At 59.4% G+C, this 17,693-nt stretch overlaps 2 protein-coding genes across 8 annotated transcripts; one reads left to right on the forward strand and one right to left on the reverse strand.

Moving 5' to 3' along the window:
- Window positions 1-530: 530 nt before the first annotated feature.
- On the reverse strand, window positions 531-6,865 carry ENTR1 (endosome associated trafficking regulator 1). Of its 5 annotated transcripts, none has more exons than XM_040225532.1 (10): window positions 6,679-6,766; window positions 6,426-6,575; window positions 5,689-5,757; window positions 4,871-4,983; window positions 4,248-4,649; window positions 3,641-3,714; window positions 3,104-3,215; window positions 2,778-2,840; window positions 2,263-2,402; window positions 531-1,546 (listed from the first exon to the last, which is right to left on the reverse strand). In XM_040225532.1, exons 1-10 carry the CDS (start codon window positions 6,746-6,748, stop codon window positions 1,522-1,524), a joined length of 1,218 nt encoding a protein of 405 aa, XP_040081466.1. In that variant the 5' UTR covers window positions 6,749-6,766; the 3' UTR covers window positions 531-1,521. The 5 variants fall into 5 exon arrangements, with proteins under 5 accessions (XP_040081466.1, XP_040081463.1, XP_040081467.1 ...); XM_040225529.1 differs by having other exon boundaries at window positions 531-1,550; XM_040225533.1 differs by lacking the exon at window positions 6,426-6,575 and having other exon boundaries at window positions 531-1,550.
- PMPCA (peptidase, mitochondrial processing subunit alpha) lies at window positions 6,838-17,162 on the forward strand. 3 transcript variants are annotated; one of them, XM_040225528.1, is made up of 13 exons: window positions 6,981-7,072; window positions 8,385-8,587; window positions 9,187-9,266; window positions 9,504-9,586; window positions 11,091-11,185; window positions 11,947-12,047; window positions 12,373-12,636; window positions 12,932-13,024; window positions 13,276-13,394; window positions 13,487-13,577; window positions 13,665-13,727; window positions 15,123-15,267; window positions 16,223-17,162. In XM_040225528.1, the coding sequence occupies exons 1-13, from the start codon at window positions 7,002-7,004 to the stop codon at window positions 16,390-16,392; spliced, it is 1,578 nt and encodes a 525-aa protein (XP_040081462.1). In that variant the 5' UTR covers window positions 6,981-7,001; the 3' UTR covers window positions 16,393-17,162. The 3 variants fall into 3 exon arrangements, 2 of the variants coding, with proteins under 2 accessions (XP_040081461.1, XP_040081462.1); XR_005718490.1 differs by having other exon boundaries at window positions 6,985-7,072; window positions 13,665-13,770; window positions 16,223-17,160; XM_040225527.1 differs by having other exon boundaries at window positions 6,838-7,072; window positions 13,487-13,727; window positions 16,223-17,158.
- Window positions 17,163-17,693: the final 531 nt, after the last annotated feature.

Genomic DNA, 17,693 nt, shown 5'->3' on the forward strand with positions numbered 1-17,693 from the left:
TGGTGATCTGGTGCCCTCTATGCAGGGCTGTGCATAGAGCCACCCATGCCATCACATGTACCCACGGAAGAGACCCTCACTCTTAACACTCTCCTGCTAGACTACCAGGTCTCAAGTCTGCTCTGAAAACTGATCTGGGAGCCCACTTTTCACCAATGGGTGGGAGTAGGAGGTGGTAGGTGGGGGTAAGACATAGGTCAGAGGAGGCCAGAGGGGGCCCTTTATATTAGGGACAGAAGCCCGTGGACTTCTGAACTGAGATCAGAGGGCCTAGCAATGTGAACATCTTGAAAATCCGCTGAAGTGACGGCCAACACTCCAACACTAGACTCGTGTGTCCCACTCGAGACACAGAACCCTGCTCTGCCTACAGCTGTCCACAGTGCCTGGTCACTGTGGCCAGGGCCCGCAGCAGTTGTGGGCAAACCCTGATCCCACAAGCTGCATTACCAGCACAAACCACCTGTTAGAACAAGGGTAACAGTGTGATTCTCAAACAGAAGAGCAGGCTCAATTAGGGAAAAAAGGGACACTGCATATGACTTAGTTTATTAAATAAGAAAACTGTCGATTTGAACACAAAAAGAAAAGGACATTTATTTAAAAAAAATAACACCCACAGGAAAAAACAGCCAAAAAGGCATCTAGTGTATGTTACAGCTCCCTTCCGAAAGGAAGGCGCTGGAAGGCACCCTGGGAGCCCTCATGCCGACCCGGGGACTCTCTGCCCACGCCTCACGTCCCTGAATCCTGCACGTCGCTGCCCAAGATGCCACTGGAAACGCCTATCAAACCCTCCAGCCAAAGAGTTCCCAAGTCTGAAGGCCAGTGAAGAGATGCTCTTAGATAGTGTCCCTCCGTGGAACGCCTGTGCTGACCTCGGTCCCTAGGGGGACAAGAGCGACCACCGCACAGGGCGTCTGTGCTCAGACCACCAACCTGGCAAGAGCCCTCCCCTGCCAGAAGCGGAAGGAGCAGACGGCAAGCCAGGGCATGCGGAGCGAGGGCAGGAAGGCACACGTCCCTGTCCAAGGCAAGCATGCACTTTACGGCTCGTATAATGTGTCTCTACTGACAAAAGCAAAGACGACCAATGGAACTCCTCTTACACCTAGAGCTCTGGAATGACGACGGGAGACACTGACTACAGAACCGCTGCTTTCGTTTACTAACTTAAAAAAAAAATCACTGCTTTTATAGAATTGCCTTCGAACAGATGATCAGCGTCTATGAAGCGGTGTGGAACTCGCCTAGAAAGGCTGCACAGGAGCGCAGGTGCGGCCCCCATGTGTGGCTAATAACACCGCCGCAGTCACGAAGGTAGTGTCTCGGGATAAAGCTTTACTGTGGGTGGAGGCTGCACACGGAGACGCCGCGGCAGCTCGGGATCCGTCGGGAAGTGGCTTCAGGATGTGAGGAGAACTGGGAGCCGGAAGCACCTCCGAGGATCTCATGACTCCTCCCCTTGGTCTTTAATCTCAGAAATCCTGTCTATAGATTTAAGGATTTCAGCAACCAGGTTCAGTGTTTCAGCTCCAGAAACCAGCTGCCTGAAACGAAAGCCCAGAGGTGACAGATGGCTTCGATTCATACAGTTGCTCTGGGGGAGGAACCAAAGCCCTGGGACTTCCCTGGTTTCCCAGTGGTTAGGGTTTCACGCTTTCACTGCAGGGAGCACGGGTTTGAGCTCTGGCTGGAGAGCTAAGAACCCAAAAGCTGTATGGTGCATCCTGACCCCACCCCCGCCCACAAAATATATCCCCCATAAACCCCCAAACAACAACAAAAAAAAAACACAACAAAAAACCCAGAGCGTTAAAGCAAAGAAGGTCTCGAGCAAAAGCTGCAGTTTGTTCAATATTAGATTTACTTTCCAGATACACTGTGTGTTCAACTTAAAAGTGGTGGGCGTCACTGTCTGCGGTTGTGGCTGGACACCGCTGCCTGCGGAGCTCAACCCAGGGAGACAGAGGACACCGGCCAGGGATGCCTCCCGGGAGCCTTGTGCAAGTTTACGTGTTTTTACGAGAGACAGTACTATCTCCTGTTTCACCCCAAATCCTGGCCGACGTCTTGCAGGCGATTAAGACCTGCCTGATGCTAACCCTCAAGCCTCCCAGGTGAGAGTGGCTGTCAGTTATCCCCATACGGACAGGGAGGGGCTGCTGGCCCAGGCTGCCTCCCATGGCCGTGGGGTGAACAGGGTCACGAGCCCCGCCCCCCAGCCTGTAGCTTCGACCGCAGCAAAGGCCCTGCACTCACTTGATGGAGGCGTGCGCGTTGTTCATGACCACGCGGAGGTTCTGCAGGGCCACGTCCGTGTTCTGCTTCACCACCGTCAGGCTGGCGCCCTGGCCTGACCGCAGGGCTTCGTTCTCACGCTTGAAGTTAGAGACCTGGGCCTGCGGGGAGGGGAAACGTTACGACTTTCCCGGCTGAACAGGAAAGCTGACAAGAGGCCGTCCGACTGAAACCAAGCACCACGCCTGAGGTAGTGCGACCAGAGGACACCCCATCTGTCCCCCACGACAAGGCGCCCTGCCCTGGGGGGGCTCCTGAGGGACATGACCTCTTGCCGTGCTGGCACCTCGCCCGCCACCTGGGGTGCTGGGACCCATCCCCAGCCCCGTCTGGGGCTCGACCAGGAGGCCGAGAAGGCAGCTCATACTGTCCTGACTCGGGTGCTTTGTGTTGTTGGGAGGGAACTGGAGGGGAGGGTGGGGGAGCAAAGGCTCTTTCGCTCACACGCGAACTGGTGAGGCCCTCTTGTTGGTTACCTGGAGCAAGCTGACCTCCTGTCTCAGTTTCAGGACGTGATTTTCTGCCTTCACTGCACGCTTCTGTGATTTCCCCCGACCAAAAGAGAAAGGAAAAGCCATCACTGACACGGCAGCTTGGACACAGCACACATCCCCTCCGTTCCCGTCCCTCCCCATCACCTGGCGGGCCCACCCAATGGCTGGGCAGCCCATAGTAAGGGACTCTTGCTCACGGCCCCCGGCCTGGGCTCCCCACAGGGAGTGGCACACCCGACGCTTCATGAAGCCTGGCCAGGCAGGCCCACCCAGTTCTGCCACTGCAAACCAGGACCCTGTCTGCTCACAGTCATGAGCTCCAGATTCTGTTCCACCTGCTGCACCACCGACTCCAGGTCGTGATAGTCACTCTCCTCCTTGATCATTTTCGCTTCTAACTTCCGCTCAAGTGTCCTCACCCTTGTTAAGGAAAAAAAAAAGCCTGGGTTATCAGTAACTCCTGTGACTAATTCTAAGAGCAGAAGAGTATCAGAAGTTTTAACTGGATTGATCAGATAAAAACCACTGGAGCCCGAGGTTACAGAATGCACCTGGAGAAGCACAACCTTGGAGCTAAACATGAGTCAGCTCGCAGTCGGGGCGCCCAGGGTGGTGGGGGCGGCTTACCGACAGCCCCGCCGCTCCGCCATCACGTGCGGCTGGTTTTGCTCTCCATGTTTTCAAATAAACTTTAACACAGAACATAAGAAACGTATCTGACACTGAGGATTTAACGCAATGAAACCCGGGCTCCATCCAACCCTGCTACTTCATTATTGCTTTCACAGTGGTTTCTGAGAGTCAGGACATGGCTGAATTGCGAGCCTATCTAAAAGCTTACATACATTTCTGTTTGAGTTTCAGAGAAGCTCTGAACCTCAGTCAGCTTTCTTCTTAGCTTAGAATTCTCATCTTTCAGCTGCAGAAAAAGAAAATCCTTATTAGAAACTCAGAGTCTCACTCAAAAGGAGTCTTCATTTTCACAGTTTGGCTCTGGAACTTAATAAGCAAAACCATTCCAGAGGATCGCTCTACAGTCCACGCAGAGAAAAAGAGAACAGAAGTGGCTGCTTTTTAGAACCTGTCAGACTCCACTTTTACTCAGAATAACTCTTTCTAAACGACTGTAGTCTTTTCACCAGGCAAGCTGTCCCCAACTGCTGCCTGGAATGGACCGTTTTCCGAGGGGCAGCGCTCTGAGGGTCTCCCCCTGCCTCTGTTTACGCCGGAGGCTGGCCCCCTGGCAGTCCTCTGCCACTCCTCCTTGGGACTTTCCGGGCGCCTACATGGTCAGCACAGGGACGCTGCCGCAGCTGCAGCACAGACTTTCGTCCTTGGAGCCCAAACCCCAGGCCATGGAGGACGCTGGGGGCTCCGGCATCCTCCAAGAATGCTGCTCAGGCACGAGCAGTGACCAGGGCGGGGTGCCGACGCAACACCCCCATCACTTACTGCTTCGTAACTTATCTGCAGCGTCCGAAGGTGCCTGTCCCCCAGACTCTCTCCGTGGGCTGTGAAGTCAGCGCTGGGGCTCCCCGTCGGGGAGATGCGAGAGTCGGAGTCGCTCAGCGTCCATGGGGGCAGAGACTCGGGCCCCACCAGCTCCGACGGGTTGGAGAAAAAGGAGACGTACGTGCTGCAGGGCGATGTGCTGGCGGCCACCCTGGAGGAGTGCGTCTGCTCCACGGCGGACGGCAAGTAGGCCCCGTTCCACCCGTCCTCCTCGTCCTCGTCCAGGAGGTCGCCAGCCCCCGTCGGGTCTTCGAAAAATGGTTGCTGATATTCCAGGCCATAGCCCACAGTCTGGGAAGCTGGGGAGGTGCAGTCAAGTCCCAGTGGGTGCCTCGCGGCTTCCTAGAGAAGGCGGGGAAGCAATGCTCAGACTGGGGCCGCTGCAGGCCGTCCCTCCCAGACGTCTGCTGCTGGCACAGAGAGCACGGAGCCCGGCGGCCCTGAACCCCACGCTGCAGCTCCGCGGGGCACACCAACTGCCTGCTTCGCCCCTCATCCCGCGCGCGTCAGGAGAGATGTCTGGAGGGTTTCTAGGGTCGCTGCAGACGTGGCCTCGGGTTTACCTTCGAGTAAACCCTGCTGTCGGCGTCCTCTTTCGACGAGCTCAGGTTCTTGGTCTTCAAGAACTCTTTAAAGGAGAATGGGTTTGCCGCTTCGAGATCTCCGAGTTTATCATCTGAAAGATACCAGGTGTCACTCAGGCAAAAAGCCTCTGGAAGGCCCTCAGAGGGAGCTCCTATTCACTGCTCTCGCCTGAACGCGACCCTACCTACATCGGGAATGCTCATGTCCTTCCCCAGACCCCGGTGATGCCGGGAGACAACCAGCTGCCTGACAGTATGGACCGACTCGGGCGCCCGAGACCCTCCTTCCCGTCCCCAGCCCTGCGCCCCCTGCACCTTGTTGCCATCAGGCTCCACCTGGGGAGTGCGAAGGCGCTCGTGGGCCCCCTCCCAGCCAGAGGCTCCAGGAGCAGCCTGCAGCGGGCCCGGCAGATGTCGAGTCACTGCTCCGCCGCCAGCCTCTTCCTGCCTCACCTCAGCTTTCCCTTCTCTCCCCCACTCCCTGGGGACCCAGGCAGCCACACCTCGGCCCTTTCAGCCCACCGATGACGCCCAGCCCAGTTGCTAGTCCTGTGTGAAGTTGGCTCCCGTGACTTCAGCTCCACCCCCGTCTCTTCAGACCCCTCAGGCGTGACTTCCCTCCTTCCCTCCACCCGACGGTGAAGATCAGATCTGTGGGGCTCCACTCCCACTGGCTCTTCTGGGCTCCAAGTATACTAGTTATACGCTGTCAGATCTACAGCCCCACCCCTGGGCACACGCCTGGCACGTGGAGACGTGGATGGAGAGAAAAGCAAAGGATTACCGAACTACTCTACCTCCAAAGTGTGTGTTCTGAGCTCCTGGTGAACCTTGCTTAGCACACTTCCCCTTTCCATAGCCAAAATCTGCAGAGAGACACCATCACCCCACTGTGACCACACGAGTGCTCTGTGACCCCAGCTTTCTCTGACACGGGGTCTCTAGTGCAGCGGTTTCTCACAGCCTGGAGGACGTTTAAAGCTCACGCCCATGGGCTCCTGCCTTTGGACACGGGCCTTGGCATCTGTGATTCTGAAAAACCTCCCGATGGGTTTGACGCCCAGTAGGGCAGGCGTCTTGTGGTACCTCCTGAACGCCCTTGTGGGTGGTCAATGGCTCTCAGACCCCTACAGAACCGCTTAAACTCCCCGGAATACCCTTAAGGCCAAGCAGTGTTAGCCACCTGGGGAGAATTAGGAGGAACTAAAGCTGGCCTCCGCCCAGCTGCGGGGACTAGAGAATGGTTTAAGCCTGGTCTGCTGAAGGCTTAAGAAGAAAGACAGGGTTTTCTGTGCTCACCCTCGGCCTACCTCTAAGCCAACATTTACTGCGGTCTACTGGAACTGTCTGGCTGGGGCCGGGGCGGGGGGTTCTCCACTATCTGACTGTGCGCTCCAGGCGGCGGGACTCCCAGGGCCCGGCACCCGGTGGGGTTAGTGGTCATCGCGAGGCCGGAGGTGAGCTGCGCTACCGCGCGGTACCGCAAGGAGCGCCGGCCCCGGGGAGGGCGGGGTCCCTGAAGCTCGTCTCTCACCTGTGTCTCCCACGGAAGCTAGCACCGGACTGGGCATATAGCACATAAACGTCGGCCGAAAGCCGAAGAAGTGGGACTCCAGGTCCCTGGCTGGGGGGCGCTCACAGTCTAGCTGGGGGAGACAAGACCGGCGCTCATAGAACGCGGGAGCTGTAATAACAACAAGAGCGACTCTTCACCCGCGCGCCCGCCTCACCTGGACCTCAGCGCGGCCGCTGGGCCGCGGCCGCCCGCCCGCCCCCCGCCCGCTCACCGTCCGGAATGACGAGGCTCCGGGCCCGGGACAGCGGGGTGACGCCCGGGCGGCGCGCGTAGCCCGCCATCGCCGCGGGCTGCGCGGCGCCGGCCCTCTTCAGCCCGGCAGCGGCGGCCCCATGGCCCCGGCTCCGTCCCGGCCGCGGCCCGAGTCGCCCGCCTCCGTCGCCCGCCGCTCGGCCGCCGCTCCGAGCCTCCGGCCGCTGCTTCCGCTCCGCGCACCGGAAGCGCGAGGCCGAGCGCCGCGAGCGGACGCCGGGGGGGCGGGGCGCCGGGGGCGGAGCAAGAAGTGACGACAGAAGCGGTGGGCGGTGCCACAAGATGGCGGCCATGGTGCTGGCGGCGACGCGGCTGCTGCGGGGCGCGGGCTCGTGGGGCCGCTCGCGGCCGAGGTGAGCCGAGGGCGGGCCGGGGGCCGGCCGGGGCCCGGGGCAGCCCGAGCCCTTCTGGACGCCCCGCCTCTGGCTTCCCCATGCCGTGGCGCGGCGGCCGGTCAGCGGGCTGGGGGTGCGGGACCCCGGCCCCGTCCCCGAGGCGACGGGGGGGCTTCCTCGTCTGGCGCCCCGGGCTCTGGCCCCGAGCTTCATCCGTCTCTCCTCTCCCTCCCGCTTCTCCCGGGCGGTCGGGGGCCTCTCCGAGGTCTCGTGTCATCTCCGCCTCGGGCCCCTTCCGGCCGCGTGTCCCCTTGTGAGGCCGAGCCCGCGGAGCCAGGGTTCCGTGGTGGCCAGAGCCGTGCCCTGGGCCGCCGTGCTGTGCGCCTTCTCCTCTGGACCTCGGGCCTTTCCCACACGGGCACTTGCGTTTAGGCGACAGGTGGGGTTTTGCCTTCTCGCTGTGTACAGGGGTTGCGTGGGAGCCGGGTGCTGTGATGACAGAAACCAGGCGGTTGGTTCAGACAATCGCGCACCCAGCGTATCAGCTTTGAAGCCGCAGTTCAGCGGTAGGAAACAGGAGACAACTTCAGGAAGAATGAAGAGCAGCCTCCAAGGAGGTGACGTTTAAGCCAGGAGAGGTGGGGAGTGAGAGAAGGGCCAGCGCTGTGAGCAGTGCGGGTGAAGAAGGCAGGCCCAGCTGTGGGAGTGATGAGCCCAGTGTGTTGAGAGAGAACAGCGGGCCAGTGGGCGCACCTGGTGTGGCGGGGTCGCCGGGTTAGGAGATGAGTTTGGAGAGTGAGTCAGGGGTCAGACCATACAAAGCCTTTGGGACCTGGTGAAGAGGTGTGGCTTCCATTTAGACTCCAGGGGGACTGTTGAAGGGCAGAGCTTGGTCAAGTGCTCTGTGAGTAGAAATTGGCTTAACCCACACAGCCCCCACCCCTAAGGGGCTGTTAGTACTGTTTGACAGACACAGCACCAGCTTGCCTCAAGTGCCTGGGCTCAGCCAGAGTTTGTTCCCTCAGTGGTGCTCTTGGTCACCCCTCTGCCCTGTGCCTGGGATGGTGTAGAAATCCTCTACATAAGGAGGTACAGACTTTTCTGATGCGTGAAAAGCACAGCTGCACCTTGGTGGCCACCACGGTTTACCTTGTTCTCTCTCTCTCTTTTTTTTTCTGGTCGTTCCAGGCATCTTGCAGGATGTCAGTTCCCCGAGCAGATATTGAGTCTGGGCCCCGGCCGTGAAAGTGCCGGGTCATAACCACTGTAGTGCCAGGGAAGTCTGCATCATCTCATTTTTCTCATACCTGGACCGCCTTCTCTGTTTCAGGTTTGGAGACCCTGCATACAGACGGTTCAGCAGTGGTGGTGCCTACCCCAACATCCCCCTCTCTTCCCCCTTGCCCGGAGTACCCAAGCCTGTTTTTGCTTCGGTTGACGGACAAGAAAAGTTCGAAACCAAAGTTACCACACTGGACAATGGACTCCGTGTGGCATCCCAGAATAAGTTTGGACAATTCTGTACAGTAGGAAGTAAGTACTGTTGGTAGTGTTGTGGGTGTTCCTGTTTGTTACAAAATGCACACACCTCAATTGACTGTTAGTTGTAATTAGGGCATAGTTAATGAACTGTATGCTAAGTGAAAAAGCATAGCATCTGAAAATCTAGCAGCGGGAGGATGGACAGTGGCCGTCTCGGTGGTGGGTTTTTTCCCCCTTTCTACTTTTCTGTGGGGGTTTCCTGGTGGCTCAGAGGTTAAAGCGTCTGCCCTCAATGCAGGAGACCCAGGTTCGATCCCTGGGTCGGGAAGATCCCTTGGAGAAGGAAATGGCAGCCCACTCCGGTATTCTTGCCTGGAGAATCCCATGGACGGAAGTCCACGGGGTTGCAAAGAGTCGGACACAACTGAGCAAGCAACTTTAACTACCTTTCTTTTGCTCTAAAAATTTTCTATGGCGAGCATAACGTGAACAGTTCTGTAAATGCTGACGTATGTATACAGCTGTGAAGTGTTCAGAGTCAAGACAGTGTACATACTCATCACTGTCACGTGTTTAAATTTGGCTGTTTAGTCTTAAGTGTTTTCTCTTGAACATTTGGTTTAATCTGTCAATTTTCTTTTTATCACCAGTTCTTATTAACTCTGGATCAAGATACGAAGCGAAATATCTTAGTGGAATTGCTCACTTTTTGGAAAAATTGGCATTTTCGGTCAGTGTCCAGTTGGTCATTTTGAGTCTATGCTTGGGAAGAACCTATCCAGTTTTCCTCTTTTAGAATGGCAATTTCCATAAGTGATTAAGTTGCTGAGTTGATATTAATTAAAGGTATTTGAGTTTAAAAAAGGTTGATCTAATGTGCTTTGAAAGCAAAAGTAAAGTATTTTCTTAAAAATTGTATTTTGGAGGTTGTTTTGGACTGCTTATTTAGATTCTCTTATTTTTCTAGTCTACTGATCGATTTGGCAGCAAGGATGAAATTCTGCTTACCCTGGAGAAGCATGGGGGTATCTGTGATTGCCAGACATCAAGGTATGCCGGCTTCACACACAGATTCCCCTCGCATCGCATGGAGCTCCAGCTCTCCTCCTTGCTCACAGTCCCCTGAATCCCTCCCTTGAAGAGGCTGTGGAGCCGAATGATGAGAAGCAAGCCCTGGTCCAGGCAGAGAGCTGGTGGCGAATTGGAAGAGTGGACAAACTTGGAGGGCCACAGGGTCTCCAGGAGGCCGTTTCCCAGTCATTGGAGATGGGCTGCCAGCTGGGCATGGGGTCTCCACGGTGCTCACAGAGCAGGGAGAGGGTGGCCCCACGGGTGATGGACGTCAGAGCCAGGGACCCAGGGTGTGGTGGGAGCGTGGAGGATGGGCCTCTAACTCGGTCTGGAGTCAGGAAAGTGACTTGACGTTGGGCCTGGTTCTTGAGGGAGTTTGCCAGGTGGAACGACGGGAGACAGCGGTTCAGACCTGGAGAGAGCAATTGCAGAGGCTCAGCCTGAAGAGGCAGGGATCTGTTTGGGAGGGGGGTTCACAGACAGCTAGGGGTGTGGTGGACAAAGACAGGTGGCATCTGTCTAGCGTAGGGCGTGTTCAGAAAGCTCTGTTCAGGGCAATATGAGATGAGCAAAGATCACGCTTTGGGGGCGTGTGGAGCCTCATTATCAGCTCCCTGACCCGGGATCGAGCTGCTGCCTCGCGCAGTGGAAGTGCAGCATCCTAATGCAGGGACCCCAGGGAAGCCCCAGGCCACACTTTTTTAAGTGGTGGGCTATTTCCATCTGAACGCTACATGGTGAAATGACAAGGATTAGCGTTAGCGTGGTCTCTGTGTTCACGTGTTCAAAAAGAAGTCTGCCGAGAAGCTGGTGATTCCCAGCTGCCTGTGAGCGAAGTCCAACTCTGCCTGCGATGCCATCTAGAACCTCTCCCTCCGTGTCCCCAGGTCCCCTGCTGGTCAGGCGGGCCTGAGTCCTGCTCCCACGTAGCCCACCCACTCTCCGCTCCCCATCTGGTCCTCTCTCGCTGACCTGCTCAGGATGGCCCCTTCCCTGCAGAGGCCCCGGGGGCCGTCTCTGCTCCAGGGCTCGCTCCTCTCTGTGCTCTCTGTGGCCTCCTGCCTGACCGCCCCTCCGCCTGTACTTGTGGCTCTGGCTTCCAGCGCCCGTGCTTCCCCTTCCGAGGTGACTTGGTGCGCTTGTCCCATCTCAGTGCTGCTGTCTGAGGCCAGGTGTGCACCCCATGGACCGGCCACGCAGCAGACGTGCAGCACGGGTGGCAGGAACAGCTGTGGAGGGGCCTGTGCTGGCGACAACCGCTCAGAGCCCCGCTCGTTGGCTGGACAGTGTCTTCCCCTCCAGCGCTTAGCCTGCGTGCAGGTGTGAATCCTGCCTGCCGAGGGTTCGTACTATACAACAGGAAAGGGGAGCAGCACCAGGTGTGGGCTGAGCCTGGATGCAGAGTGGCGTTACCCCCCCCCCACCCTGCGAACACCTGTTGTGACCTCAGTGCCGCCAGGATTGGTTTTGTTGGTTTTCTCAGAGACACCACCATGTACGCTGTGTCTGCTGATTCTAAGGGCCTGGACACCGTGGTGGGCTTGCTGGCAGACGTGGTCCTGCACCCCAGGCTGACAGGTGTGCGCTCTGGCTGCTTGAGGGGTCCCTGGGGCTGGGGTGCCTGGAGTTGTGTCAGCGTCCTGCCCTGGGGAGGAGCACAGTGCCCGACCAGGGGCGGCTGGCACAGGGACCCTGGGAACCACACTCACAGTTGGAAGTGTGCTTGATGCTGGGTGCGTGACATGCCTCTCTCTGCTGTGTGACATCTGCAGTGGAAAGGCCCCTTCATTTCAGAAAGGCCTCTGGTGTGGCGTTTAGATACTGAATGGTGTGCTACCAGGAGTCTCCATGCCTGTCTCCCCCCGCCTCCCACAGCCTTAAGAACGGCAGGATTTGAGCTCCCTGCCAGGAGCAGGGCCAGACTGGGCTGGCTGTGGTGTTTCACAGCAGCCTGGCCTTGGGGCGGTGGGGCGGTGCAGGGGTCCCAGGCTACAGGACCACATTCACGGTCCTCTGGCATTTGTTCGAGTGGCCTGAGGAAATGGCCCCCCGATGTTGGTCTGTGCACGTGTCTGGGTGGACGATTGGGGACCCGCTTGCCTGTCATGGGAGGAGGTTGGGCCTCGGAGCAGGTCCGTGTGGCTGCCTCGTGCCGGAGCATGCCCATTTCTCCAGTCTGCCTGCAGGGTGTGCCCTGTCCCCCCGACTCGCACAGACGTCCCTCGGGACTGTCCCAGGGGAAGGCAGAGGAGACTGCCAGTGCCCACGGGTCAGCGACATGGCCTGTTCAGGGATCCAGGCTCCAGGTGGCTCCTGAGCCTCGATTTGGTTCTTTGCAGACGAGGAAATTGAGATGACGCGCATGGCTGTGCAGTTTGAGCTGGAGGACCTCAACATGCGGCCCGACCCGGAGCCGCTCCTCACCGAGATGATTCACGAGGTGTGGGGGGCGCGGGGCGGCCTCGGGGCCACCTCTGGGGACGTCTGGGGTTTCTCAGTGTGTCAGTTGTGCCCGTTGTAAACTTTCCAGTCCTCAGAGCAGTGAGAGCTCTGGGATGTGCCTTTTACGTTTCTTGTGAGTTCTCATTCTGGAGAGGCAGGTTTTACTATTTTTGTAAACACACACAGCTGCTCTGCCAAACGGCAGCTGAACCAAGCAGCCGGCGGGCTGTCCCGTCGGGTGGGAGTCCCACGGGCCAGCGCTCTCGTTGGGGCCTGGCCGCCTTCTCCTTGTCATTCGTGCTCCTCTCGCTTCCTGTGCCAAGGCCGCGTACAGGGAAAACACGGTGGGCCTCCACCGTTTCTGCCCCGCGGAGAACATCGGAAAGATCGACCGGGAGGTGCTGCACTCTTACCTGAGGAACTACTACACCCCTGACCGCATGGTGCTGGCTGGTGTAGGGGTGGAGCACACGCAGCTGGTCGAGTGCGCCCGGAAGTACCTCCTGGGGACCTGCCCTGCCTGGGGCACTGGGGCGGCCGTGCACGTGGACAGATCGGTGGCTCAGTACACCGGGGGCATCGTCAAGGTAACGCCATGACCTCAGGCTGCGCGTTCTTTCTTGGACTTCTCTTTAGGTGCCATCTTACGTTTATCCTGTGGGTGTTTGAGTTGATGGTGTTGTCACGGCTTCACCTTAACCCAAATCCTGCTTAGAACTGAGTTGGGCCAGAGCCGGAGGCTTGAGTGGCTCTCGCCTCTCCAGGGCCCCGCAATGTTCACGCGTGACTTCTGTAGGCCTGGTCAGAGAGCCCTTGGCCTGAGGAGCGCCAAGACCCAGTGGCCCGTCCCTCAGAGCACGTGCCCATTCTGCTTGGTTGCAGCTGGAGAGAGACATGTCCAGCGTCAGCCTGGGCCCCGCCCCATTCCCTGAGCTCACGCACATCATGATCGGCCTGGAGAGCTGCTCCTTCCTGGTGCGTCCCACTGGCCAGGGGTCTGGGGTGGGCATTGCCCTGCTGAGCGCTGCTCCAGCCTCCCACAGGAGGGGGACGTCACCGCCCCCTCCATGTCCCTGCAGGAGGGGGACTTCATTCCCCCTACCCCCCATGTCCTCACAGGAGGGCCCTTCACCTCCCTCCACTGATCCCCCCCCAGGGGCCCCCAGGGGGGGGCTTCCCCTCCCCCCACTGACCCCCCCCCCCCCACCGCCCTGGTGTCCCCACAGGAAGGGGACTTCATCCCTTTTGCGGTTTTGAACATGATGATGGGCGGGGGCGGCTCCTTCTCGGCCGGCGGGCCCGGCAAGGGCATGTTCACCAGGCTCTACCTCAACGTGCTCAACAGGTGGGTTGGGCACGCCGCGTCCCGTTGTGTCGGGGCCCCAGCCCAGCTGAACCCACTTTGGGGCTATGACGCCTCTCCTGTGTCCCTCGCAGGCACCACTGGATGTACAACGCGACCTCCTACCACCACAGCTACGAGGACACGGGCCTGCTGTGCATTCACGCCAGCGCTGACCCCAGACAGGTGAGGGTGGGCCGCTTTCCCCTGGGGACCGGGGGCCGCAGGCCACGGGGCTCAGCTGGCACGCTTGTGCTTCCCGCTTTCATGCAGGTTCGAGAGATGGTGGAAATCATCACAAAGGAGTTTGTCCTAATGGCTGGGACTGTGGACGTGGTGAGTACATCCGTGGTGCTGGCTGGCGGGGACGGTGGACGTGGTGAGTACATCCGTGGTGCTGGCTGGCGGGGAGTGTGGCAAGGGGGCGGCCAGCAGCAGGCCTGTGCTCCACGCCCACCCCAGCAGCGGCTCAGCGGGGACAGTGCTGCCCGCAGGCGAGGGGCCCGTCCTTGCTGGTGTCCCTGCTGAGGAGCCCCCAGCCTGGCCTCCTGGGCCCGCCCCATGGCGCCTCAGCCACCTGCGGAGGAACCGGAGAAGTGCCCCACAGAACAAGCCAGCCACCTGGGGTGTTTGTCTCACCTTTTCTGGTTCTGGTTTGTTTTAAGTTTTGTTTCCTTGTTTGTTTTTTATACCATACACACTTAGAAGTCTTGTATTTTCCTGGACCAGAGCTGGCACAAATGAGCAGGTTCTATATACACGGCCGTGTGGACCATGCTCACACACACCTACAGGCACCAGCAGCAGAGAGCCCGGCGCGTGCGCCGTCTCCTCTGGGCTAGTGCTTCACCTCTAGAGCTGCTTTCTGCATGTCCCATCTGCAGACTATGCAGTTACCACATGTTTCTTTCCTAATAAGAAAAAGAAGCATGGTCTTAACAATAAAAGCACATTTGAAAGTTTATATTTGACTTCATTAGCGTCCTCCCAGAAAAATAGTATAGTGTTTTTCTCTCAGGCGAAGCCAATTTGAGACAAAAAGTATTTGCCTGAAGTTGTAAAAGTGAATGAGACCTGTGTTAGGTCAGGACTTATCATACTTCAGTGATGCGGAGTCAGTAGCTGATGTTTCTCCAGGCCTTTGAGCCCCTAGCAGGCGGCCTGCACCTCTGCTCAGCCCCGTCTCTCCCCTCGAGCTCCGGGTTGGACCTCAGGGACGTGACCCACTGGGCTCTCAGAAAGTCTTCGACCTCCGACTTGGTCCCAGAGGCCCCACGTGCAGAGCTGGTAGCGTGAGCTCTGCGGCCTGGGCCTTGCTCCTGGGCTTGGGGGAGGCCCTGGAGCCGACATCTGATTTGTTTTCCTTGTGACTGCCATGTGCGGCCCCCTTTGGGGTCCTGCAGTTCGGGGATTTGAGGTTTCTCCTGCTTGTGTCACATGGCAAACTGTTTAAACACAAGCACTCCAGGGAGGCAGGACTTGTGCCTGTTTGGAAGGTGGCCAGGGTCCTGTTAGTGCGGTTCCCCCTGACCCAGAAAGCCCCGAGGATAAAGCACGGCGGGACTTGATGGTGACTTGGGCGAAAGCCTGGGCCTGGGGGGGTTTCCTCCCTTATTCAGCCAGGGTAAGCGAAGACCCTTCCTCAGGACACGTCTGTCAGCCCCTGCCACCTGCGCCGCGTGCCAGGGGCTGGGTGGTGGGGCACGAGGACTGAGCCACGTGCCCCCGCAGGTGGAGCTGGAGCGGGCCAAGACGCAGCTCATGTCCATGCTCATGATGAACCTGGAGGCCCGGCCCGTCATCTTTGAGGACGTGGGGAGGCAGGTGCTGGCCACCCGTTCCAGGAAGCTGCCCCACGAGCTGTGCGCACTCATCCGTGAGTAGGGTTCCCAGGTGGGGCCCCCGCGGGCTCGTGCTCCGCCTTGCCCTTCGCCCGACGTGCTTCCCAGCCCTGCCAACGCCAGCTCAGCACCTTACTCGTGCCGCCCCAGCTTTTTGCCCCCTTACACACGGGCCTCGCAGCCCCTCCAGGTTTAACACATTCAGTGGGGACCTGGGTGGAGCGTGTGGCCGGAGCCCGCTGCACGTGGAGGGGCAGCAGCCCCCACGGCGACTCTGTACCAGGCGTTGGTGGTCTCCCTGCTTGGACATCCAGGCGTGCCCTAAGCTTCATCTGCCTGTGTCTCAGCTTCTGCAGATTGCTCTGGGTCTGCAACCCCAGAAGGGTTCGCCTGCCGCCTTGTGGAGGCGCCTCACTAGGGTGAAGTGTCTCCTGAGTGTGGAGGCCTGTTGGGAACCACGCTCGCCCCACCTGTGCATGAACTCTTGTCTTCCCTCGGAGAAGCCCCTTGGCGCTTGAGAACCACAGTTCCGACCTCCCCAAGGCCTCATCTTCTGTAGGAAACTAGTTCCTGGGATGTCAGTCCCTCCTCTGAGGCTGGGCTGTGTGTACGGCCCCTCATCCCCCTGGTTCCAACCCCATCCACTGTCCATGCAGCCCTGAGGGGGTAGTTTTCCCTCTCCTGTAGAGTTGTATAGGTGAATCAGATGAGGTCTGTTTTTTCCCTTGGTTATTACTAACTTCCTGGGAATGAGCACGTCCTTGTGTGTCTGAAACTGACCCTTGCCTGCTCACTGAGACCTCGCCCTGACCCGCGGCAGCCCACTCTTGGCTGCACTTGGACACTCTGCAGTCCCTAGCGCCGCTCCCGGCAGGTGGGGGGCGATGGCGGGGGACCTCCCCCCCAGTCTGTTCAGGGCTACCACCACAGTGTAGAGAGGGCTGGGCTGCAGTGTGCGGGGTGGTCCTGACACCTCTGCTCCTGTGCCAGGTGACGTGAAGCCGGAGGACATCAAGAGGGTGGCCTCCAAGATGCTCCGCGGGAAGCCTGCTGTGGCCGCGCTAGGGGACCTGAGCGAGCTGCCCGCCTACGAGCACGTGCAGACGGCGCTGGCCAGCAGGGACGGGCGCCTGCCCCGGGCGTACCGGCTCTTCCGGTAGAGGCGCTGCAGCGGCGCGCCCCCCGTGTGTCTCGGGCGTGACCGCAGGGCAGACGTTCCTGGCCTGGCACTTCCCTGAACCTGAGTGGACAGCTCAGCAGAGCACGCTTCCTTCAGAAGACAGGCCAACCAGCAGAGTAAAAGTTGCTCTCCAGCCCTGTGGCCTGAAACCAGGGACTCCGCAAGGAAGGGGAGCCACCGGTGGGGGTCAGGCCAGGCTCACCTTCCTGCTCGCCCAGGAATCTGGGCAGGTGGGGGCACCACGCGGTCCCCGAAACGAGTGGTGTTGGAGTGGGTGAGGCCTGACATCTCCTCGGAAGCCAGCGGGGCCCGCCAGCCTGCCCGCTTCTGGAGGCTGTGACCATCCACACCAGCATCTGGGGTCCCAGGGTGACCCTTCATCCCGCTTGACTGATGCAGGGAAGCTTCTCCCTCTCCTGACCTCCGAGGTGTGCAGGCAGGGTGGCTGGGCCTTCTGAGACTTGACTGGGGGACGTGCTGGGCGGCAGGAGGACCAAGGCTGTGTGTGGAGCCCTGCAGGGCCAGGCGGCCTTGGTGATGGCACTGCGGGGCCTGGGCACTGCACTGGCTGCCTCGCCCTCCGGACGCTGCTGTGGTTCAGAGGGAGGCTTCCTTCCTGGCCATCAGCAGGGTGCACAGCTTTGTAGCAAAGAGTCGACTCCAGGCCATGTGTTTTGAAAGCCCAAGGGTGGCCCGTGCTGGGTGCAGGAGTGATCTCAGGCTGTCAAATGTTTTAGCTTCGGCGTCATCCGTCACGTCCACTCGCCTTGCCACAGCCTGTCGCCACACCTCTGTCCCTCTGCTGCCGCACAAGGGCCCTGGCCTGGGTGGGAGGCGCCAGTCCCTGCCCTTGCTCGGCCCTCTGCTGCCGTCTGCTGAGTTGGGGGCCAGGGTACGCGACGAGGGGCCAGCAGCGGGGAGCCCAGTGATCGGGACCTTCTGTGGTCATTGCGATGGGACAGAGGGAGGCATGCTGGGAGCTGCTCCCAGCCAGGCCATGTCTGCTGGGGGGCTGGGCCCCAGGGGTTTCGTTTCCTGGACGCCTGCCCCCCACTTCACTGACCCCCCCCACTGCACTCAGCCTCATGCGGCCCCCACCCCCCACACTGTCCACTCTGTTCCCAGAGCCCTGCGTGCCCCTTTGTCGCCATCTTAGTTGGCACCCCTGCGAGGCTGTTTCTCAGGGACTGCCTGGCTGGCAGTTCACACCCACACCCTGGCAGCAGCCTGGTGCCAGCCTGGTGCCAGCCTGCGGCAGGACTCAGCACGTTTGAGACAGCA

This window comes from Oryx dammah, unplaced genomic scaffold (assembly GCF_014754425.2).
Source record: "Oryx dammah isolate SB20612 unplaced genomic scaffold, SCBI_Odam_1.1 HiC_scaffold_25, whole genome shotgun sequence".
Classification (NCBI taxonomy): Eukaryota; Metazoa; Chordata; class Mammalia; order Artiodactyla; family Bovidae; genus Oryx; species Oryx dammah.